The 25,919-nt window shown below is 37.7% G+C and overlaps 1 protein-coding gene across 2 annotated transcripts; it reads left to right on the top strand.

Moving 5' to 3' along the window:
- The first annotated feature begins 1,685 nt into the window (after positions 1 to 1,685).
- Slc22a26 (solute carrier family 22 (organic cation transporter), member 26) lies at positions 1,686 to 24,259 on the top strand. Of its 2 annotated transcripts, none has more exons than NM_146232.1 (10): positions 1,686 to 2,305; positions 8,098 to 8,201; positions 13,169 to 13,323; positions 13,423 to 13,591; positions 14,144 to 14,267; positions 16,026 to 16,141; positions 17,757 to 17,971; positions 19,065 to 19,173; positions 21,368 to 21,571; positions 22,183 to 22,373. In NM_146232.1, exons 1-10 carry the CDS (start codon positions 1,904 to 1,906, stop codon positions 22,241 to 22,243), a joined length of 1,659 nt encoding a protein of 552 aa, NP_666344.1. In that variant the 5' UTR covers positions 1,686 to 1,903; the 3' UTR covers positions 22,244 to 22,373. The 2 variants fall into 2 exon arrangements, with proteins under 2 accessions (NP_666344.1, XP_017173677.1); XM_017318188.2 differs by having other exon boundaries at positions 1,719 to 2,305; positions 14,141 to 14,267; positions 22,183 to 24,259.
- The last annotated feature ends 1,660 nt before the right edge of the window (positions 24,260 to 25,919 follow it).

Below are 25,919 nucleotides of genomic sequence, written 5' to 3'. Positions count from 1 at the left end.
AAGATGATTTTTTTTACTTCCATCTATTTGCCTGTAATTTTCATAATGTAATTTTTTCTAAGAGTTGAGTAATACTCCATCATGTACATGTACTAGAATTTTTTCATTATCCATCCTTCAATTGAGGGATATCTATCTTATTCATAGTATGCGATTGTTGTGGATGAAACTACTTTAAACATACTTGAACAAGTATCTTTCTCTTAGGAGAATCATCTTTTGGATACATACCCAGGAGAGTTATAGTAGGGTCTTGAGGTAGATCTATAACCAATTTTCTGACAAACTGCATATTGATTTCCATAGTGGCTCTATGAAATTGCACTTCCTGAAGAACTTAATTAAAAAGAAAACAGGCTCATAGAGGATATTGATAGGGTTAATTCAGATTATAGAAAGAGATAGAGTATATCCAACAGATATCATTAAGACAAAATAATGTTACATCATTATATATATATATATGTATGTGTGTGTGTGTGTGTGTGTGTGTGTGTGTGTGTGTGTGTGTGTTATAAGTCTCATAACTGTTTCAAGGCAAAAACATATCTCCCTTCTGGAAGGGATTAGAGAGAGACACAGTGGACCCAAATATGAGTGACAAGAGGCCAGGAAGATAAATATGTCTTAAGCCAAATACAATGTTCTTACCTGGTAACAGTTTCCTGGAGTTTGAAAGTAACAGAAAAAAAGAAATCATGAATCAGAACATTTTACATCAGATAGGCAGGTCACAGAAAAGTGGGGAAATGTCAGCTATGGGCCTCAGGTGCTATCTGATGGCACTCTTGGACTTTTAGTTGTTAGAAAATAGGAGTCCATTTATACATCCCAAAGGCTTTGCTAATAGTGTTAAAACTGTTTGGTCACATATAGTGAGGGCAGTAAATGGTTATTGCAGGTGCTAGAGATGGCCCAGAGTGACTTGGCTCTGCATCTTCAACTTTTCATCCTCTCTACACCATTGAAATTCTAAATTTTATATTAACAGGTTTTCACCAGGAAATCTCATTCTCATGTATGTATGTATGTATGTATGTATGTATGTATGTATAGAGATATATCTGTATGCCACACACATACAGATGAATTTAAAATAGCAGAATATAACGTGCCTCTGTATTACTCACTGAACTGTAAAATCTCAAACACTTATCTTCTCATAATGCATTTTTGCACTGAGACCATATTTTACATTAGACCACAAAAAAACTTCTCGCTTAGTATCTGAATCATCAAACTTCTGTGTGAAATTTGCATTGGTATGCCTTTAAGGCCATGTCTTTATCTAGCCTCCTATAACTTTAAATAGCTTGTTTACAGTAGAAATGAATTGATCAAAATCAGGTAGGCGAGGTGGAGAATTGTACCATAGTTCATTTGCATTAATTTCCAGATTTTTTTCAGTAACTGTTAAAAAAATTAAAAATTAAGTAAAACACTTTTAAGAAATAGAAAGGGAAAAATAAATCATTGTAGTTCCTGGTAAGTTGTACCTTCGACAAAAGACTGCATGCCATTAAACAGTTTCACTCTGGCTAATTTTCAGGGAATTTACAAATCATTTTCCAGAAATGACCCAGGGGGGTGGTTCACAAAGGTTCTCAGCAAATATTTAACAGATTGGATCAATTAAAAGGCTGAGTTGGGATTTTGTTCTTTTTAGGATTTTTTGTTGTTGTTGTTCTTGCTATTATGTAAGATAGTGGTCCCTCCCTAGTGCTAACAACACTACAGATTGCAGTTCTATGACTTTGTTGTGAAGTAAGGAAGGGAACATTTTTAAAAGCTCAAGATCAATTCTACTTGCTGTGTTAATGTGAAACAGAACTTTCTTTAAAAGTTTATGCTTACCTAGGTATAAACATTTTTGCTTCCCATCGGAGGCAGTCATTCAGCCTCAATGGCCTTTCAGGATCTTCTGAATCTAGTTGGAAGCCATGGGAGATTCCAGATCCTTCAGATGGCTTTCCTTCTTATCTGCAATGTCATCACGATGCCTCATGTAATATTGGAAAACTTCACTGCAGCTAACCTTGGTCATCGCTGCTGGGTTCACATTATTGACAATGACACCAACTCTAATAATAACAGTGGGATCCTGAGCCAAGATGACCTCCTGAGGATCTCCATCCCACTGGATTCCAACCTGAGGCCAGAGAAGTGTCGTCGTTTTGTTCAACCACAGTGGCATCTTCTACAATTTAATGGATCCTTTTCCAATATGACAGAACCAGATACAGAGCCCTGTATGGATGGCTGGGTGTATGACCAGAGGACTTTTCTCTCCACCACTGTTACTGAGGTAAGTGGCTTGAATCATAATAATCCCTCAGTGAATTCATTACAATAGTTAAGCAATAGCACAAATAGTGTGTATGCTTTGAAATTACTCATTGCTTTATTAAATACAAGAGTCATGTTCAATGATTCAAATGACTTCATATATAAAATATTTACTTTTCCAGTTATTTCATTCAAGAGATGACCTCAGATTAAATCACAGTTCAGAAATTTGACAACAGGACCATTCATTAAAATAGCAAAAGTATATCCCACCCAAAGGACTTACCTTTAAGCTAAGGCCATAGAAGTAGTTTTACAATATTAGGCATGACTTTCTTCTCTGAAACAGGCTTCAAATCCAATCAGAAATGATTGGTATTCCTTTAACAGTTATATCATTAATACATAAATGGCCAACTTCTCATGCAGGTTGATAACGTAGTAATAAGAGGTAAGTATTGAGTAAGAAAACTGATATCTTTTCTTGACCCACAATCTATATAGTAATAACATCTGCCACTATAAAAAAAATGCCAACGAAGAGAACATTTCTAGGTTGGTTTAGCAGTGTTCTCTAAGTCCTGCAAAAAAAATGTGTAGTATCTTCTGCGGTAGGGTCTTAAGATTTAGTTACAGTAGGTAACTAAGCTCAATGGTAATGGCCTGTGTTTTGAAGATCTATGAGGATTCCCTGAACAAATACTTCTTACAAAGAAAGTTATTGCATATGCCTGCCAATAGGATTTCTGCTTAACATCCCAGGTCCTTCCAGGTCATCCAGGTTCCCAAGGAGCAGCATTGGCCTCATAGGTATTATACCTTCCTTCAAATTCCTTTATAAAATTATAGTTCCAAGTTAGCTTACTCAATGCTGAATTTCCATGAGGCTTTATATAAATCTTTCAGAGAGGTGCTGGAGTAAGAGATTGAAAGGATAAAAGGAAAGAAGGTATGTTTATTAGGGTTTTATTGCTTTGTAAAGACACTATGACCATGGCAAGTCTTATAAAGGAAAATATTTAGTTAGGGCTGGCTTACAATTCAAAGGTTTAGTCCAATATCATCACTTTAGAAAACATGGAGGCATTCAGAAGAGAATGGAGGTAGAGAAGGAGCTGAGCATTCTACATATTCATCCACTGGCAGCAGAGGGGTACTGTGTAAAACACTGGGCATAACTTAAACATAGAAAACCTCAAAGTTTGCCCCCAGAATGACACCATTTCTCCAACAAGGCCACACCTTCTTCAACAATGTCACACTTTGTAATGATGCCACTCCCTATGGGCATTGAAACACATGAAACTTTGGGACCATACCTATTAAAACAACCACATTCCACTCCTTGTCTTCATAGGCTTGTAGCCATAGCATAACGAAAAATGTATTTATTTCAACTTCAAAAGTACCCACAGTCTTAACAACATTTAAAAGTACAAAATTCAAAGTCTCTTCTGAGTCTCATCCAATCCCTTAGTTGTAATCCCCTATAAAATTAAAATAAAACTCAGATCACATATTTCCAACATATAATGGCACAGGATATAGATTACTTTTTCCAAAACAAAGGAGGGGATCATAGTGAAAAAATATTGGATCCAAGCAAGACCAAAATCCAGCTGGGCAAACTCCAAACCCTACATCTGATATAAAAAAAATGCTCTTCAGATCTCCAAGTTTTTTCATCTTTGTTGACTACAACACACCTCTTTCTCTTGGGCTGGTTCCACTCCCTATTAGCAGCTTTCCTCAGCAAGTATCCCATGGCTCTGACTTCTCTAACCTCTTAGTGTTTCCAAGACCTTCCTGGCTTTACCTACGCAGTTTCACATAACAACCTTCCACAGCTTCACACTGTGGCCTCTCTGGCCTCCATATTGAGACACCATGTCACACATTTAGCCTTAGCAGCTTTCTTTAGTTCAGGATGAAATTTTCCATAAGCCCTTTCTTCTACCCTTGACTCTAAATCCAAAATTATGTAGCTGAACCTGTCAAGTTTTTCTGATTCCTGGGGCTATAATCTGGTTCCCTTATTCAATCACATCTTCACCAGCTTTTTGTTTTCTATCATTTTCTTCACTGCTTAAAATTGGTTGTTTTATAAATTGTTAACCAAAAATTAAGAGATTTACCTGCCTCTATCTCCTGAGTGCTGGGATTAAGGAGTGTACCACCATGTCTTGACCTAAACTGATGTTTAATTCCATTTCGCAAGATGGAAGCTTAGCTGGGTGGAATCTTGCCCTGAGGTCATCATTCCCTTTATTTCACTTAATATCGTCAATCTGTTTATCTCCTTAAACATAGTATTTAGCTCCATTTCACTTCCTCCTTGAGCCATACATTTTGCACTTTTCCTATATCAGCTTGCTCCTTTGCAATGAAAATCTCTTCAAATAAAAATAATAATAATAAAAAGCTCTTCATAAAAGTGAACACTAGTAATTACACAACAAAGTCTATAGTAGGCTGTTTGGAGCTTTTCTTTGCCAATGCAATTAATCAAAATCACTTCATATTATCCTTCAGCAGACTCTTTAGACAAGGGCAAAAACCAGCCACATTCTTCATCAAAATATAATGAACAGTCTCTAGACCACATAATAACGTTCTTCTCCTCTGAAGCCACTTGAGGCACACCCCCACAGTTCAACTCAACTTCAGTACCATTTTCTTCCACCTTTCTACTAGTATGGCCAACTAAGCACTATTTAAGTATTCCACTACTTTTCTAATCCTGCTGGGGGCCAACCCTGACAATGACCACATACCATAAATGACATAAGTAGTTAAGGGAGGAGTGAGTAAGAATATGAGAAAATCTTGCATACAGACTGACTAACAAGTGGAATGCTTCCTTGTTTATAGAGTACTCGGTAGACAGAAATAGACTCGTGTAGTTCCAAAATATAGATCATATCATTTTTGTCCCCAGACATTCATTTTAACATCCTCTTGCTCATAAGCTTAATCATCATTGATAAACAGTGACAGAAAAGAATTATCTTTTAAAATCATTTATCTTCATTAATCCTATAACCCAATGTTGAAGAATCTTGTGATTTCAAGGGCACTAGACAGAAAGAAAACCTCAGACCCTGCCTAGGAAGATTGTTATGTCCTGATCATTATATTATTAATTCTTAATGGAGAGTATAATAAGAAAAGGCTTTTAATCGGGTCAGCTGCCATCTTCTCTAGTTCAACGAATCTTGTTTATTTTGTTCTGATTACCTTGTTCCTGAGTAAGTATAGAGTATATATGTACCAAGAATATCTTGTTGTCAGAGCCTCATAAGATCTATTTAGAGTCAGAACTTCCAGGGTGTAAATAAGACTTTCAAGTAAGTCAGATGCAGATATCTCCCAAAATAGGGAAGGAAAGTGTACTGGTTGGTTTTGTGTATCAACTTGACACAGTCTGGAGTTATCACAGAGAAAGGAGCTTCAGTTGGGGAAGTGCCTCCATGAGATCCAGCTGTGGGGAATTTTCTCAATTAGTGATCAAGGGGGAGAGGGCCCCTTGTGGGTAGTACCATCTCTGAGCTAGTAGTCTTGGGTTCTATAAGAAAGCAAGCTGACCAAGCCAGGGGAAGCAAGCCAGAAAGTAACATCCCTCCATGGCCTCTGTATCAGCTGCTGCTTCCTGATTTTCTTGAGTTTCAGTCCTGAGTTCCTTTGGTGATGAACATCAGTATGGAAGTGTAAACTTAATAAACCCTTTCCTCCCCAATTTGTTTCTTGGTCATAATGTTTGTGCAGGAATAGAAACCCTTACAACGACAGGTAATATGCCCAAGACTTTTCTTGGGAAAGCTTAGAAGCACTTTTCCTGGGAGAAGGTGAAAGGGATTCATAAGAAGTTTTCCATCAACTCAATATCCCAAATTGTACAACTCACCTTCTCAAAGGAAAAAGGTAAGAAGGATATGGGAGATGATATGTGTGGGAGGTCATTGGTGTGTAACATGAATGAATACATACATACATACATACATACATACATACATAAGATATAAAACCTCTAAGCAACACGTGGAAATCATGACAGAAACTGGAAGACTGCACAATAGTGATTGCATCACTTGACTCACCTTTGCTGGATCTTTCTCAAGCATCGGTGCTGGCTTTGGGACTATCACTGTACACCATAGATACGGTTGTGCCATAATCCAAAGTTCCAAAACGCACATCCCTGCAAAGAAAATCATAGTCAGGGCTCTCAAGAGTCACCCTAGTCTCTGGGACCAACTTCTGTCTTAGTTAGGCTTTTATTGTGGTGAAGACATCATGACCATAGCAATTCTAATAAAAGAAAGTTCTGTGTGGCTGACTTACAATTCAGAGGTTCAGTCCATTATCATCATGGTGGGAAACATGATGGCATGCAGGTGGGTATGGTGCTGGAGGAAGAACTGAGAGTTCTATGTTTTGACCTGCATGCAGCAGAAGATTACTGTGTTCCACATTGGGCATAGCTTGAGCTTAGAAGATGTCAAACCCTGGCCCTGACAGTGAAAGACTTCCTCAACAAGACCAAACCTACTCAAACACTGTCACACATCCCAGTGGTGCTACTTCCTATGAGAAAGACTTTGGAACACATGAGTCAATGGAGAGATTACCTACTTAAATCACCACAGAGAGAAGTAGTATGATTATATTTTAGATTATATTTTTTAATAATAATCAAAAGAATTTGAATGAGGGTGAATCATCCTTATAGGTTTGCTCACAGAAACAGGGATTATTTATCCAAAAGCAGCACAAGATCAAGCCAATCAAAATCCCAGCATGGATTGGAACAGAGCTCCAGAGGCCCCATCCCTAGCTGAGAATTTACTGGGGGTTGATGGTTGCTAGGGGAGGGACTATCGTGTTACTTTAGAAGTATGACCATTACTAGGTGCCTATGCCCCAGTGCACACATAGGTAACATTCACCAAACAATAGAATATGAAAAAAATAACAAGAGGTTTGGAGAGCGGTGTTCTCAAGCCTCTTAGAGGAAGTTGTGGAACACAAAAAGGATGGATATTATCATTGTGCAGTGTTGACATGCAAAAAATTCAGAGAATAAAAGTAATAAGAAAGATATTTAAAAGAAGGAGTTGTTGTGTGTCATGTTAGTTTAGGTAAAGTGTTCATGTGTTGTGACAGGCCATCATTATTTTGATGGCAAACCTAAAATATCTAGATAGTTGTACATGCCATTGTGATAGCTAGAAATGTAGGTTCATGAGAGAATGTATCTGCAGCACTTGTGAGGCACAAGATCCACAACTGAGCAATGCACAAAAATAAAACAAACTCTCAGTAATTTATATACTTTTATAAACCAGAATGTGAGTAATTTCTAGTACTCTCCACCTGTGTATAGGGTCTAAGTCCTAATCTCAAGATTGCCAAAAATATTCAAGTAAATAAATAAAATAAAAACAGTAATCAGGCTGTATCTGAAATCTGCCCTAAGGAAAGACTTTGAGGAAACTGTGCACTGAGATATAAAATCCAATAATAGTAATAGTAATAATAATAATAATAATAATAATAATAATAATAATAATAATAAATAATGCAATGGTCAGAATATATGAGCATCTCTTGGCATAAGTTACAAATATAACCTACAGAATTATAGGAAGATTCCTGGGAAAAGGTTTGTTTAAGCTGTCACTGAATGGAAAAAGTTGGGTAAGGATGAAAAGGAAGCTGGAGAGGAAGATGGGGCTGGCACAGTGAAACTGGAAGCTCATATTGAATAAATTGAACAAATTTCACTGCCATGCTGATTTTCTTTTCTTCCAGTGGAACCTGGTGTGTGGATCTCAGGAGCTGAATTCAGTGGCTAAATTTATATTCTTAATTGGCGTGTTGGCAGGACATTTTGTAGGTGGACATTTATCAGACAAGTGAGTATCTATTCTTTACAGTGTTCTCTACATATCAATGTTTTCAACAGCTACAAGTTATGTGTCATAGGTAGGGTGTTTATTGCTGAGTAGAGACACCATAACCATGTCAACGCTTACAAAGGTAAGCATTTAATTGGGTCTGCCTTACAGCTCAGAGGTTTAGACCATTGTCATCATAGCAGAAACCATGGTACCATGAAGGCTGATATGGTGCTTATAAGGTAATTGAGATTTCTACATCTGACACCACAGGCAGGACCAAGAGACATCACCTATGACTGGCTTGAGTTACTGAAACCTCAAAGCCAACCACACAGTGATAGACCCGGTTTACCCAGTGAACTTCCTCTAGTAACATGTATTCCAACAAAGACAAATATAAGAGTGCAACTTCCTATATGCCAATGAGGGGCATTTTCATTCAAAATAACATACTCCACTCACTGTCTCCCATAGCCTTGTAGTAATATCATAATACAAAAATGCATTTTGTCTAACTCAAAAAGTCCCCATACTCAATCATAGTATCAGCAATATTAAAAGTTCCAAAGTTCAAAGTCTCTTCTGAGACTTACTCAATACCTTATCTGCAATCTCCTATAAAATCAAAATGAAAAAGCAGATCACACAGTCTAAAATATAATATAACATAATATAATAATATATTATCATTCCAAACTTGACGCAAGGGAGCTTATGAAGTTAAATACTACACTAAGATGACCACACTTCAAATTCTGCAACCCCTTGTCTGATATCAACGATCTTCAGATCTCCAACACATTTGAGTTTTGTTGGCTGCAACACATTTATTTTTGTGGGTTATTTCACTCTATTAGCAGCCCTTTTGACAGGTAATCTACAATTCTGGCATCTCCAACATCTTGAAGTGTCTAAGGAAATCAAAGCTTCACCTTCACAACATCACAAGATGACATCTCTAGGCCTCCATGCAGGGATTCCCCTAACATATGCCTGGAATCAGCAGCTTTACTTAGTTGTGGAGTGAGATTTCATAACCCTTTTGTTAAATTTTTTGACTCCAAAGCTAGAGCCACATGATCAAAGCTACCAAGGTGGGCTGCTTGCTGGTGCTAGAACATGCCCCTCTCATTTAAATATATTTTTACAAGCTTTACTTTTTCAGTTGCTTCCTTCAATGACTAAGCTTGGTTGTCTTGGAACATGTTCTTTAGACCAGGCTGTGATCAAACCCAAGATAGACCTGCCCCTCCCTCTCAAGTGCAGACATAAATGGAGTTTGCCAAATACCAGGCCCTAAGATTTGGTTAATTCTTTTTCACATGTTTGAAGCTTATCTGGGTAGTATCTTTCCATAAAGTCGCCATACCCTTTACTCCATTTGAGACCAATCTTTCTTTAAACTATTTTCCTGGTAGTCCTTTCCTGCACACATTGCCCATGTTTTTTATTTTCCTTACTAGATGGCCCCTTTTCATTGTAGATCTGCATAAGACTGGCCTATAGAAACCAAGCAACACAGTCACTACTAGACTGTCTGAAAATCTCCTCTGCCATAACTCTTCCATATTTCTTCATTTTAGTCTCAGGCCAATTGTTTAGACAAGGGCAGAAAGCAGCCACATTCTTCACCAAAATATCACTACAATGGTCACTGGGTCACATACTAGTAGTCTTCTCCCCTGAAACCTCTTGAGATGGACTTCAGCCATTCAAATCACAATCAGACCCTCTGTCTTCAATGCTACAATTAATATGTTCCATTAAGCCTCCACACCTAGAGCATTACAGTACTTTCCTAATCCAAAGTTTCAAAATGTGCCTTCTAGCAATAAGAAACATAATTAATCCTGTCAGGGCAAAGCCCAATTCCTGTTAACAATGTCTTAGGGTTTCTATTAATTGGAAAACATACAATGACCAAGACAACTCTTTTAAAGTAGAGCATTTAATTGGAGAAAGCTTACAGTTCAGAGGTTAAGTCCATTATCTTGGCAGCATACAGATAGGCATGCTGCAGGAGAAGTAGCTGAGAATTCTAAATCTGAATCCCCAGAGAGCCACAGACAAGGCCATTGAGTCTGGCTTGAGCTTCTAAAATCTCAAAGCCCATCAAAGACACACTTCCCCAACAAAACCATGCCTACTCCAACCAGAAAAGTAAAGAAAACATCAGAAGATAAAAAGAGCTCTCATGATCATGGATAGGTGGGATTAACATAGTAAAAGTAGACATTTTCCCAAAATCCATCTACATATTCAATGCAATTCCCATCAAAACTCCACCATAATTCTTTGCAGGCATTGAAAGAACAATATTCAACTCCATATACAAACAAAAATCCAGGATAGCTAAAAACAATCCTATATACTGAAGGAACTTCTGGAGGTATCACCATCCCCAATTTCAAACTGCACTATCGAATATTACTAATAAAGCCAGCATGGTATTGGAATAAAAAACAGTTTGATCCATAGAATCAAATTAAAAACACATACATAAATGCACATGCCTATGGGTACCTGATTTTTTTTAATATTGAAACCAGAAATATACAAAGGAAAAAGTAAAGCACCTTCAACATATGGTGCTGGTACAACTGGATATTGGCATGTAGAATTGTAAGAATAGATCGATATCTATCACACTGTACAAAACTCAAGCCTAAGTGGATCAAAGACCTTACCATAAACCAGATTCAATGAAAATGATGGAGGAGAAAGTATGGAATAGTCAAGAAAGCACTGACATGGAAGACAACTTCCTGAAGAGAACACCAATAATTCAGACACTAGGATGAACAATTAACAAATGGAACTTCATGAATCTGAAAAGCTTTTCTAATACAAAGGACATTATCAAAAGCAAAACCACAGCCTACAGAATGGGAAAGGTTTTCAGCAATGTCACCTCTAACAGATAGCTGATATCCAAAATATATAAAGAACTCAAGAGTCTAGACATCAACAAAACAAATAACCCAACCAAAAAAAAAAATGTAGTACAGACCTAAACAGAAAATTCTCAACAGAGGAATCTCTAATGGATGAGAAGCACTTAAAGGAATTTTCAGCATCCTTTGTCATCATGGAAATGCAAGTCAAAATAACTCTGAGCTTCCATCTTACACCCAGAAAAATGGCTAACATCAAAAACTCAAGGGAAAGCACATGCAGGCACATGCAGGGGCACATTGCTGGTGAGTGCACATTTGGACTACCACTTTGAGAATCTATTTGGAAATTTCTCAGAAAGATGGAAATATTTCTAGTTCAAACACCAGATATAACACTCTTGGGCATATATTGAAAAGATGCTTCACTGTACCACAAGGATACTTGCTCAATTATACTCATAGTATGTTTATTTATAACCCCCCAAAACTGGGAACAAACTAGATGCCCATCATCTGAAAAATGAATAAAGAAAAGGTGGTACATTTACACAATGGAATATTACTCAGTTATCAAAAACAATGAAATCCTGTAAATTGCAGGGAAATGGATGGAATTAGAAAAGATAGTCCTGAGTGAGGTAATCCAGACCCAAGAGACAAACATGATATATACTGACTTATAAGTGGATATTAACTGTAAAGTATAAGTAGCCATGCTGCAATCAACAGACCCAAAGAAGTCAAGTAACAAGGAAGCCCCAGGGTAGGAATGCTTGAATTTCACTGAGTATGGGAAATAGAATAGCATCTGGGGTGGATTGAGGGAGGGAACTGGATGAGATGTGGGGGGTGTTGGAGGGAGCAGGCAAGATCTAGTTGGGGAGGATAGAGAAAATACTGGTAGAGAGAACTGGAATTAATGAGAGGGCATCTTTGGGATGATCTAGAAACCTAGAGCAATGGGAACTCCCAACAACCTATGAAGGTGACCCTAGCTAAATATTCCTAGCAATGATTGAAATGGAAACTGAATCGGCCATCTCCAGTAACCAGAAAAGTTTTCTGATGAAGAGATTGGGAACCAACCCAGACACAAAATCTTCTACCCACAATTTGTCATTCCTACAAGAGGTTCAGGGGTAAAGATGGAACAGAAATTGAAGGAAAGGTTAACTAATGACTGAAAAATCATGAGACCCATGAGAGAGAGCCCTTCCCTTACACAATTAATGGTATTCTACTACAGTTGTAAACAGGTGCCTAGCATAACTGTCATATGAGATGCTTACCCAGCAATTTATGGGAAGAGATGCAGGCACAGAACCAAACATTAGGTGGAGCTTGGGGAATCCCGAGGAAGAGACAAAGTATTGAAAGATCCAGGAATTCAAGGACACCACAAGAAAATATACAAAATCAATGAACTTGTGCCCAGAGGGACCCACAGAAACTGAACCACCAAAGAGCTCATGGATAAGATGGATGGAGGCCCTGTGCACATATTTAGTAGTTGTGCAGTCTGGTCTTCATTTGGGGCTCCTAACAGCAGGAGCACAGCTGTCTCTGACACTGTTGCCTGCCTTTGGTCAATTTCTCCTAACTGGGTTGCCATGCCTAGCCACAATGTGAAAAGATGCACCTAGACCTACAGCAACTTGGAGGACTCCTCTTTTCTGAGGAGAAAAGAAGGACAGGAGGGTAAGGGAGAGAGAAGGGGAGAGTGAAGGATTGGGAGAAGAGGAGATAGGGGAAGCTGAAATCAAAATGTAAAATTAATTAATTAATAATTAAATTTAAAATGTAGTCATTGAAAATTGTGTTCCTCAAATCATGCATTTGATACTAGTAATCATTAACACAGACAGACCATTCTATTAAGGTTTTAAAGTCTGTGTACTGTTTTTGACATAGAACTAACATCTTACTAGATGTGAAGGATTCCAAAAAAGGTGTTAAAGACAAGATGGCAGAACATGGTTTAAAAATATGAGAAGAATTACACCTGGGGATGAGACAAACTGCTGCCTGTTTGTTGTTTTTAACAACTGCACTTTTTCCCTGATGGAATCATTGTCTTTTCCTCAGGTTTGGGAGGAAGTTACTTTTCAGATGTGCTTTGTTGCAAATGGCCATCACTGGGACCTGTACAGCCTTGGCTCCCACCTTCTTCATCTACTGCTTACTTCGCTTCCTGACAGGGCTTTGTATCATACCCATAAACACAAATAGTGTTTTGCTCAGTAAGTCAAAGCTTTTGATAAACATTGCCCACAATTTCACTTGATGAAGATGTCCTTCCCTTCTTTGTTAGCAGTCAGGAGTCTTTTTTTTTCTTTCAGTGTTAGAATGGACAAGCCCTAAAACCCAAGCCTTGGTGACCACACTGTCAATGAGTTCTCATCATTTTGGAGGCCTTATCCTGGCAGGTCTGGCATTTGCATTTCAAAACTGGCACCACCTTCAGCTGGCAATATCTGTGCCAATATTTGTCTTGCTTATACCCACAAGGTATGAACTTTTGTTCCTCCTCTGTGTTTTGAAATTGTGGGGTGACCGTATCCATGGAATCAGGGCAAGAGGATGCATTTGTCACAGTCTCTATAACTTAATATGTTTATCATTCAGGTAATGTCTCAAGAACATTTCCATGGCATCTTTGTTTCTCTGGATAATATAATTAGTGAACAAAATTTATTCATGGATTATTAATTTAGGGAAGGATACATGATAAGTGAAATTTCCCTACACTCTAATAAGAAACTTGGCAGTTGTCTGCAGAAATGTCCAAGAAATTCTAGTTCTATAGCCACCATTAAAATGCGTATCTATGTGAGGTGGAAAGACCAATGTGGTTCCCAGTCTGCATTCCAGAGATTCATATACATTGCATTGCTGAATCATTTTCATTTTTCATAGGTGATGTATCTCATAATACAAGATAAAGTTTTTTCTTATAACTGAATTACTGATATGGATTATATTAAAAATAAAACTATGAAAGAATAAATTTAGTGTAGAAAATTACCCCTTGAGAATTTATGTCCACATCTTCTTAAGTAGGTGGCTGACAGAATCAGCTCGGTGGCTGATTGTAACCAACAAACCCCAGAAGGCCTTACAGGAACTTAGAAAAGTTGCAAGCAAGAATGGAATAAAGAATTCTGAAGATGTCCTAACCATGGAGGTGAGCATGATGACAGGTGTTTGTGACACACAAGAAAGATACACAGTCTTGGCATGCTTACGAGTTAGTGCCCAAGATGAAATATCCTATCATTAACTCACTGCACACAGTTGTTTTATTCCAAGAGGACTTTGTAAAAACCCTGATTTGATGATATCTTTCGTGTTAAAATATTTTATAATGAAAGATATGGTATACATAATGGATTGATTCTAAAATTTGATACATGTATAAAATATGTTCCTTCACTTGTACGCCTTTATTACATTACCACTCCTATTGATTCTCATAGTCTTCCTATTTCTACCTTCTAGTCCCCTAATCTCTCATTTTGTATCTTCCTTTTTGTGACTTAATAGGTTTAATTAAAAGTCACTTACAGAAAAATGTAAAGGACTTATTTAAAACAGCAAGGACAGCTTACACATAGGTATACTACTGAAGAAACTGTCCATCTCTCCCTCAGCACACATTATCTGCCAATATATTGTCAGATGTGAGTATAGCTTTGTAGGCCTTGACAACTAACAATGGACACCTGAGTAGAGTGTCAAACACAGATTAAGGATGATGAATTCTTCTCTCAATATAACATATACTTTCAAAATTGTGTGTTGACTGTCATATCCTTAGGCAGGTCTCCAACAGCTGCGGAAAGCTTAAGAGTACACTGTCCATGGCATGTCTATAAGATAGACTCATACTGTTTTGTCACCTCTTCATCAGGATCTTACACTCTGCACTTCTCCTTTGCCATCATTTTTTTTTTGGTGTACCCTTGAAAAGGATGATGAAGTTTTCTCAGTTAGAGATGATCACTGGATAGTCACTTGTTCTCATTACTATGACCAGTTGTTTCTTCAGTGACTGTTACCCATGAGCACTAACTTATGGCCATGAGCAAAAATATTGGAAGGCTACTAACTTCTTTTGGTGTTCAGAAGATTCAGAATGAGACCTAGATGCCAAATATTGACCAACAGTATTTAATGTTTTCCTTGCTGTGTTTCACTATTTCATAGATCCAGTAACTTATTTGATATCAAATGCTTCCCTTTCAAAATGGGAACATTTTTCTGTACCTTTGAGTACTAGAAGTACAACATCTAGTTTATTATATAAAAGCTTGAGTTATGGGGAGAGAGGCATAGTGGGCATATGTTATTGATTTTCTAACTAACAAAATATTTGTCAGGGCACTGAAAACAAAGAGGCACTCTGTTGAATTTCTGATAACTCTTGGTCTTTGGATTTTCAAGTGATATTACATTTGTATTTCCCCATACACTCATTATCAATGAGACAATAGAGATAAGTGGTATAAGGTTATGTCTCAAAGGTCATGTATTTGGGTGTCAAGTTGACAAGAAGTAGATCTATGATGATTAACATTGATTGTCAATTCAATGGGATCAACAATCACCTAGGAGACAACTTGTCAGCACATCTGTGAGGAGTTGTTAGTTTATTTTAGTCTCTGGGCATCCCTCTCTGGGATTATTCTGTTAACTGAGGATGGAACATCCACCCTAAGAGTAGAAGTGTCAGACCTGGGCTTGGGTCTTAGAATACAAAACAGAAACATAGCTCAGCATAGGCACTCATTACCCCATGTTCTTTACCATGTTCCTTGATGTCTCTGTTTTTCACTAGAGAGAACTAATAAATAGTGATCTGGTATTCTGTTACCTTTCATTATGCAACAAAATGCTCATCATTTTGTGAGAACTAAGTAATTTCTTGATGCTATTTATAAAGGTTGTAAGAACCATCATGAAGGATGAGATTGCAATACCACGAACAAAACCTTCTCTACGTGACTTGTTCCACATGCCCAACTTGCGAAAGCGCCTTTGTCTCCTGTGCCTTTTGAGGTAGGCTTCACAGGGAATTCCCTACTTGTCTGTATGCACTTGAAATGACATAAATTTCAAATAAAAATTTCACAAGGATATACTTCTCAATGGACATATACACATGTAAAGTTATAATATACCCCTCACATGGAGAAAGTCCAGTTATGGCCATGGGAGGAACCAGCTCAATTGCAAATGAAAAAAAAATTTTCTCCAAGGGATACTCACTACAGAAACAACCTATGTCTACGTGTAGGCACCGTTGCTAACAACAGATGGCCAATTCAAACCTAACTAAATGGCATCTTTGGCTATATTTTTTCATATTGTGTCAGAGTAACTTTTTTTACTTATTTTTTATTTTCTTTATTTACATTTCAAATGTTATCCCCTTTCCTGATTTCCCCTCTAAAAGCCACCTATCCCCTCCACTTTCCCCCTGCTCACCAACACACCCACTCCCTCTTCCTGGTCCTGGCATTCCCCTACACTGCGACCCTTCACAGAACCAAGGGACTCTCCTCCTATTGATGACAGACTAGGCCATCCTCTGCTACATATGCAGCTGTAGCCATGAGTCCCACCATGTGTACTCTTTGGTTGGTGGTTTAGCCTCTGGGAGCTCTGGGGTTCATATTGTTGTTCTTCCTATGGGGATACAAACTCCTTCAGCTCCTTGGGTCCTTTCTCTAGCTCCTTCATTGTGGACCCTGTGCTCAGTCAATGGTATGCTTTGAGCATCCACCTTAGTACCTGAGGGTTGGAAGATGGCTCAGTGGTTAAGCGCACTGGCTTCTTCCCCAGAGGACCTGGGTTCAATTCCCAGCACCCACAGAGCAGCTCACAGTCATCTGTAAGTTCTAGGGTGTCTGAAACTTTTTTTAATCTCATAAGTAGGTTGTTTACATATGCATTTCAGCTTCCAGTGGTGTGTTTTGATGTAATGCCCATGTCTATGAACAAGTGAGTCTCTACAAGTATATGTGTTTCTTGTTCTTTCCGAATTGGCTTTTTATTTCTCTGTTGTTTGTTTAGTCAAATGCTGACCAGCTTTTATTTCATCTTACCTTGATTTATTATTATTCCTTAGATGTCTGTTTGTTTTCTAGTGAAAGGGAGAAATGTTGGAGATCCACATAGTAGGGAATATGGGGAAGAACTGGGAGAGGTTCAAGGAGGGTACATTTTAATCAATATATATTAAATGAAAAATATCTATTTTAAATGAAAATGAACCTTTGGTAGTAAGAATGTAAAAGTAACATTATGAGAAAGAATTTAGGGGAAAATGTCATCCAAACACAATGTATGGAAGTCTGAATAATTACTAAAATATTTTTAACTTAAAAAAATGTTAAAACATTCACTACAATCAAGTTAGAGGAAAAAAACTCAAAAAATTGATTTAATCTATCATGAATTCCATAAATTTTCTACCTGTCCTTAAAAATCCATATGTAGTGATACATTAAGGATGCAATGATGTTATTAATTTCACTCAAGTAAATACTCCAAAATATGGATAGGCTTTTATAGTTTCACAACTAAAATTGTCTTCTGGGAATAATCATATTCTTGACTTTGAACATGAATTTTAAGCATATGATGTGAGTCACCTCTTTGCTTCTTACAGATTTCTACAAATATCACCTACTGTAGGGATCAACATGAACCTCCAACACTTGAAAGGCAATGTCTTCCTAACCCAAAGTCTTACTTCTGCATTCTCAATCCCAGCCACTGCTCTTGGAGGGTTTTTACTGAATTACATTGGCCGTAGAATAAGTCAACTCTTGCCCTGTTTGCTGTTTGGAATCTTCCTTCTGAGCATAGTGTCTGTGCCTCAAGGTAAGAAAAGACCTTAACACAAAAGAAAAGTAATACCGAGTCCCTTTCCTCGGTATTTGTCAGGTTCTAATTTTGAGAAAAGAAATACATCAGAGAATTTTCTGTAACCAGGTATTTAGAAAACAGTCTTCCACTCACATGTTGAGAGAAAAGCCAAAAGCTAGTAAGTTTGGTTTAATTTTATGAAAACCTAGTGTATGTATAAATGTATTTGTGATTCTCTAGTCACCACATAAACAATCATAGCCTAGAGAGTTGTATCAAGACAATGAGGACCATTTGTACTGAAGTACAAACCAAGTTCAAGGAAGGAAAGGTGGACTAGGCAGCAGCACTGTCATATTTAATGTTGTGGAGTTAAGTTGATGTGTACAAGTTATAAGGTCCCCAGGCCATCCCCAAGTTTAGTTGAAACCCAGGAGGATGTCAGCAAAAAACTCTTTTTCTGTCTTTTCGCTAAGCATTTTCCAGTGCTTGAATCATTCACTAGCCTTTTCTCACTGAGTAGAAAATGCCTTTATAAAATGGCCAATGAGGTCCTCTAAGTCCTTACTCTTAAGCTTTAAGTCACTATTTCAAATCAAGCCAATCCCCTACTTGCACACATCTGTCTTTTCAGGATACTATTGCATCAAATTGCACAAAGAACATGCATGACAATTTCATGCATGCAAACATAGAATATACTCTGGTCCTGGTCACCCTTCCACATTCTTGTCCATTTCACGTTCCTGAAAAATATTCCAATGAGTACATAGCCCTCAGTAATTTCTTCCATGATAGTCCTACATTCTGTGTAAAAGACAATGAGGTACTGGGTAGAAAAGGTGAAAGTCAGCGAGTGACTCTTAGACTCACCATGCTCTCTACTTCTGAAGTGATGTCAGAGAATCTCAGTGTATGAATGCAGTGGCTCACAAGTATTGATCCCCTATAAACCAGTAAATGAAAATAGGTCACCTTTCTAAAATTATTAGCCACCAAGTAAGTTTACCTCTGTGCGGTTATTCATTTCTATATTCCCCACTTAGGAAATAGAAAATAATTTTCTTCACATCAGTGAAACCATTGTCTCTGATCTTCCTCTCCACAGAAATGCAGACTCTGCTTGTGGTTTTGATAACACTGGCAGGAGGAAGTTCTGCTATGATTTATAACAGTAATGTTCTATATTCAAGTGAGCTGATGCCCACGGTGATCAGGTACATGACTTAATCAACAGCAATCAATTGTAATGATAACAAATATGGCCAAAGTTTATTAGAAGTTTGCATTTTGCAAGATGCATTATTTCGAGCTGTGAGCCAGTTGTACACAGCTAATAAATATTTCATATGAATATTTGGAATCACCCAAAACTTAAGTACCACAAGAAACTTAAGAAGAAAGGATTTCTGTTCTTTTAATTTTTATTTGGATTTTTATAACTTTTATTTTGTTTTATCAATTTCATACTGTATTCACACTCAATCTTTCTTATTCATGCCCCATTACTGTTGCTCTCCCAGCTGGTTTCTCATCTACTGTCACATTTTTGTGTGCACATGTGTGTACCTGTGTGTATGTGTGTGTGTGTGTGTGTGTGTGTGTGTGTGTGTGTGTGCATGTCCCTGCAGAGATCATAAAGTGCATACAAGAAATAGCTGTCATTCTTACATTTTCAAAAATATTTTGCTTTTGCTAACACACCTTTTTGCCACTACTCCCTATTCTAATAGCCACTTTTCCTGCCAGTAGTCTCACTTGACATTTCCAGGTAGAGTGTACTTCAGGTTTTTCAATTTTCAACATTAGAAATGTTATGACAACAACAATCTTTGCAATTAAAATAAACAATATGCATAAAATTAGACAGACACAAAGTAAGTATATCTCAATGAACTTCTATAAAGTTGAACTAAGCATTCTGAAGCTATAAAACTTAATATTCAATTTACACATACACTATCAAATACTCCATTTTTATTGTATTCTTTTATATATTATATCTCACAGTTTCCCATCCTTCTACTCTTTCCAATCCTCTCTCACCATCTCTATTTTTCACCAGATTCACTCCTCCTCTGTTTCCCTTCAGAAAACAAGGAAACTTCCCAGAGATGTCAAACAAACATGAAATAAAAGGTTATAAGACTGGGCACAATCCTCATACCAAGGCTGGACAAGGCAAGTCAGTAGATGAGAAATAGTCCCCACTTCCATAGTTAAGGAGTCCCACAACAATACCCAGATACACAACATAATATATATGCAGAGGACCTAGCTTAGAAGCATACAGAAGCTGTGATTGCCATTTCATTCTTTATGATTCTCCTATTTATCCTGCTTACTTGACTCAGGGAGCTGTTCCTGTGTTATCATGATCGTTCTGTTTCCTGCATTCCTTCCCCAAATTCCTACTTCTATGGGGTTCTGATGAATCCACCTAGTTTTTGATTGTGAGTGTGAGTCTATCTATCTGCTTCCATCAGTTTCTTTATTATAGCACTCTGATAAAAAAAATTGGGCTAAGGGGAAATCTATGGGTATAATATAATATCATTAGTAATCATTCTATGAAATTTTTCCCACTTGTATTTGAATCTGTAATGGATTTCTTGGATGTCTAGACTCTGGTTCCTGGCCATCTAGACAGTGTGAGACAAGAGTTCCCTCCTAGGACAAGGACTTCAAATTTGACCAGTCATTGGTTGCCAGGCCCACAAGTTCTGTACCACCAGGACTCCAGTACATCTTGGAGGCAGGCCAGATTGATTGTATGTCAAAGATTTTGTGGCTGAGTTGGTGTCCCAGACCCACTGCTAGAAAACCTGCTTGGTTATAAGAAGTTGGCTGATTCAGGATGATTTTTTTTCTACTTCCATCTATTTGCCTGTAATCTTTATAATGTCATTTTTTCTAAGAGTTGAGTAATAATCATGTACATGTAATAGAGTTTTTTCATTATCCATCCTTCAATTGAAGGACATCTATCTTATTCATAGTTTGTGACTATTTTGAATAAAGCCACTTTAAACATACTTGAACAAATATCTTTCTCTTAGGAGGGATCATCTTTTAGATTCATACCCAGGAATAGCAGGGTCTTGAAGTAGACCTATAACCAATTTTCTGACAAACTGCCATATTGATTTCCATAATGGCTCTACAAATTTGCACTTCCACTAGCCATGAAGGAGAGTTCTCTTTGCTCCACATCCTCACCAGCATGAACTAGGATTTGTGATTTTTATCTAATGGATGCTGACAGATGTGAGATGAAATATAAAAGTAGTTTTGATATGTATTTCCCTGATTGCTAAGGATGTTGAACATGATTAATGCAAGATGCTGAGTAGCAATGCCATGAGTTCATGTTTTCTAGATCCTTTTCTTAATTCTGGTTTATGTTCTAAGGGCAACAGCATTAGGAGTCATTGGAATTTGTGGTGGTGTGGGGGCAGCCCTGTCTCCCCTTATTATGATCCTCACGCTGTACTCTGCCTCCTTGCCCTGGATCATCTATGGAGTCCTCTCCATCCTTGGTGGCCTTCTTCCCTTGATCCTTCCTGAAACCAAGAATCAGCCTCTGCCTGACTCCATCCAAGATGTAGAATGTGGGTGAGTAAAATCTCCACTGTCCCCTTAGAGGTATTCTGTACCAATGGTCTGTGATGTGGAAAGTGAAATAGCACTCCCATTATCTCTTTCCAAGCTGTCAGACAAGTAGGCTTTCGCCCATATGGTCATTGTGTTTGGAACAGAAGTCTTCCCTGTATCCCCTCATAAATAAATTAAAATGACTTTGGACCTCTCTAGACATAAAAGACAATCTCTACTAGGATACACATAGAGATTTATTAATAAGTAGACAAAATCATGTCTACTGCCTATTTTCCCTTCATGTGAAACACATGAAGTGTAGGAATTAATTTGGTGCATGTGTAACACATGTATATATGTAGGACAAGGACAAGAAGGACATTTGAAGGACATTCCTTCAAACCTCCTTGGAGAGGGCTATGACTACCAAGGTTGTAAATGTCAAACCTGATTTGTAGAGGTTTCTGGAAAGGTTATTTCCCCAGGTTTATTAGAATACTTTGATAGGATTGTGGATGTTCAAAATTCTGGTGAGTGAAGGATGAGTTTGCTTTTATAAAAATGCCTTCATTCTCTCTGTACTTCTGTTTTTTTAATAATGTTTATGGCATTTGTTTTATGCGTTGCAGGTGGGAAAGTTCAAAACAAAAAAAGGAGGAAGATGTCATCATTAAAGTGACTCAGTTTTAAGAAACTCCAGGAATTGGCCTCCAGTCAAACATCAAGATAAAAGAAAAATGTCATTCAGGAGTTATTCTAGGAATATTTGTCTCAACTCCAATCCACTGCATTTCCCATGAAATAAATAGAGTGAGAAAAAGTTACTGGCAATCATACCTGGTCCAGCCAAGGGTACAGAAGACAGACAAATTCAAAGAAGGAAGTTGGGGCATTGTGTTTGTCAGAAAAGGGAGTGTAGGGTGATGAGCTTTTTAGTAATATGTGCAAGCATGCATATATGTGGGTGGAGGTGTGTGGGGATGTGTGGATGTGGGGGGGTGGAAATGGAATTCATAGTAAAAAATGCCTGCAACCTTCCCCTAAGTCTATGCTTGTCCCACTTCCAACAAGATGTGGTGGCTGAACAATGAATGAAAGTCTGTGGCAAGCCAGTGAACTTCCTGGAGATGTCCCATCATTTTGCCTAGATGTGATGGGTGTGCTCTGAAAAGGCAAAGACCACATGAATTTCCTCCCAGGATGGCTTCCTGCTGATGGGCCTTTCTATGATATATTTCTCATCTATCAGGCATGGCATAGAGAAAACCTCTCTGCCTATAGTTTCTTGGGCACTCACCTACTCTAATGGGCAGATTTTTTCAGAGTCAGTATGAAGATGTACTTTATGTAATTGTGCTATTTAGTTAGACAAATAGATTATTCCATAATTCCAGGTAATGATTTTATAGAATTCCTGAATTGATTTAAGTAATCTTAGGCCCCCTGCAAAATAAGAAAGCTGCAAAAGAGTTCTGCAAACCTCAATGTATCAGAAGCACATGAATTGTACTAGGAAGAAGAATAGGCTTGGAACAAATTTCTAGTCTTGGAATAGATTCACTCAAAGGTAGGTCGAGAAAATAAATGATGTCACAAATGGGGAAAGTAGCTAATTGAAATTTACAAAATGATAAAAATGAGGTATAACATATATGACCTGTTCCTTTGTGAAAACCTTGCTATGACATATATCTATTGCTTTGAACTTATAATGACAGTTGTGGAATGAAAAACAGATAATACATTTGCCTTGAACATATTGGTCTTTTATTTACTTTTACTTATTCACTTTACATCCAAGTCACTCCCGCACAATCCTTCTCCCATTCCCCTTTGAATTTTTGTTAGTGATTTTTTATCTCTCACTCTGCTTGTATTCCTCTCTGGATAAAGGAGTTAGCCTCTTCCAGTTCCATATCCCCAATGTATTGAGTCATAGCTAAGCTCACCCTCATTGATTCTTGAGTGCCTTCCTTTTGTCAGATTTCTGTCTCCTCCTGGAGATTCCCCCACCTCCTCACCCACTTCAGTTGCAGATTTCCATTCATCTTTGTGACCATTTGGCCATCTCTCCTGTCCTTCCTCGCACCAAATCTTAAACCCACAATTCCCCTTCCTAATCTCATACTCCAAGTTCCCTTCCTTCATCTGCCTCATATGACTATTTTATTCCCCCTTCTATGTGACATTCAAGTTTCCTAGCTTGGGTCTTCCCTCTTGTTTAGCCTCTTTGGGTCTGCGGAGTGTAGCATGGTACTTGAATTTTATGGCTAATAATCACCTATAAGTGAGTACATACCATGCATGTCTTTTTCAGACAAGGGTAAATCACTCAGGATGATATTATCAAGTTTCATCCATTTGCAAAAAAGAAATTCATGACATCTTTGATTTTAATAGCTGAATAGTATTCCATTGTGTAGATGTATCACAGTTTCTTAATCCATTCATCAGTAGAGGAACATCTAGATTGTTTCCAGTTTCTGGCTATTATGAATGAAGCTGATATAAATATAGTTGAGCAAGTATCTTTGTTGGATGTTGGAGCATCCTTGGGGTATATACCCATCAGTGAGTTAGCTGGGTCTTGAGGTAGAACTATTCCCAGTTTTCTAAGAAAGCACCACATTGATTTCCATAGTGGTTGTACTATGTACTAAGTTTGCCCTCCTGCCATCAATAAAGAAGTGTTCTGCTTGCACCAAATCCTGACTAGCACATGATATCTTTTGAGATTTTGACCTTAGCCATTCTGATGGGTGGAAGATGAAACCTCAGAGTTGTTTTAATTTGCATTTCCCTGATAACTTAGAACTTTGCACATTTTTAGGTGCTTCTTGACCACTGGAGAGACCCCGGTCAAGGATTCTCTGTTTAATTCTGTATCCCAGTTTTAAGTGGGTTATTTGGGATATTGGTGTCTACTTTTATAAGTTAATAATAAATTTTGAATATTAGTCCTCTTACCTGTAGTGTTGGTGAAGAGTCTTTCTCAATCTGTAGTCTGAAAATTTGTCCTATTGACAGAATCCTTTGCCTTACAGAAGTTTTACAGTTTCATGAAGTCCCATTTATTGGTGTTCTGTTCAGGAAAATGTCTCCTGTACCAATGTAACACCAATTATAGCTGTCCAGAAGCCATGGATGAACTGTATCTACCTGAAAAGAGGGCTGGAAAAGAAAAAGGAACGGGGTTCAAGAGAAGGATGAAGCCAAGACAAAGTTTCTCATCAAGGCTCAAAGTTTAATATTCAGCACTGTATTTATATAGGGAGAGCCCACAGACTCAATCCTTTGTTTCACCTGGATTATGTTGCAAAGCAAGCTCAGCGAGCACTCTACTCCTATAGGAAATTGAAGGTGAGGCAAGGCAGAAGACGCCAAATGAGTCCTTAAGGTACAACTAGGGCAAATGTTTAAGGTCTATTTAGCCTATTCAAGGCTGGGGGAAGGGCACAACCAATGCTGAATCAATGCATTCAAGGGTACTTCCTGCTCTCTCTTCTATGAGATTTACTATATCTGGTTTTATGTGGAAGTCGTTGATTCACTTGAATTTGGGGCAGGTCCTATTTTCATTCCACTACATGTAGACATCCAGTTAGTCCAGCACAAGTTTTTGAAGATGTTTTCATATTTTTACATTGTATGATTTTGGCTTTTTATCAAAACTGAAGTGTTCATAGGTTTGTAGGTTTATTTACGAGTCTTCAGTTATATTCCATTGATCAATGTGCATATTTCTGTACCAAAAAAATACCATTCAGTATTTATCACTATTGCTCTGCAGTATACTTTGAGGGCAGGGATGGTGACTCCTCCCAAACTTCTTTAATAGTTCAGGAATTTTTTGTTTGCTTGTTTTGGTTATCCTGGGTTTTTTTTTCCATATGAAGTGGAGAATTGCTCTTTCAAGGTCTATAAATTCTGTTAGTATTTGAGGGGTTCACTGGCTGGTTTTCTGGAGGAAAGGCCTGAATGAGATCCAGCTGTACAGCATTTTCTCAATTAGTGATCAAGGGTAAAAGGGACCATTGTGGATGGTGCTATCCCTGGGCTGATGTTCCTGGATTCTATAAAAGATTTTCAATAACAACATAAATAATAGAAAGCCAAAATTTACATGGAAACTGAACAACACTCTACTCAATGATACCTTGGTCAAGGAAGAAATAAAGAATGAAATTAAACACTTTTTAGAGTTTCATGAAAATGAAGCCACAACATACCCAAACCTATGGGACACAATGAAAGCAGTCCTAAGAGGAAAACTCATAGCCCTGAGTGCCTCCAAAAAGAAACTAGAGAAAGCATATACTAGCGGCCTGACAGCACACCTAGAAGCTCTAAACAAAAGGAAGCAAAT

Source organism: Mus musculus, chromosome 19 (assembly GCF_000001635.26).
Source record: "Mus musculus strain C57BL/6J chromosome 19, GRCm38.p6 C57BL/6J".
Lineage (NCBI taxonomy): Eukaryota > Metazoa > Chordata > Mammalia > Rodentia > Muridae > Mus > Mus musculus.
Note: the sequence above shows the minus strand (reverse complement) of the source record. Positions and strands in the feature narration are given on the sequence as shown.

Coding starts and splice junctions, on each gene's coding strand:
- Slc22a26 (XM_017318188.2), top strand. CDS start 1,904: ATGGCCTTTCAGGATCTTCTGAATCTAGTTGGAAGCCATGGGAGATTC. Junction 14,268..16,025: donor AAGATGTCCTAACCATGGAG/GTGAGCATGATG, acceptor CTATTTATAAAG/GTTGTAAGAACCATCATGAA. Junction 19,174..21,367: donor CTGATGCCCACGGTGATCAG/GTACATGACTTA, acceptor TTATGTTCTAAG/GGCAACAGCATTAGGAGTCA.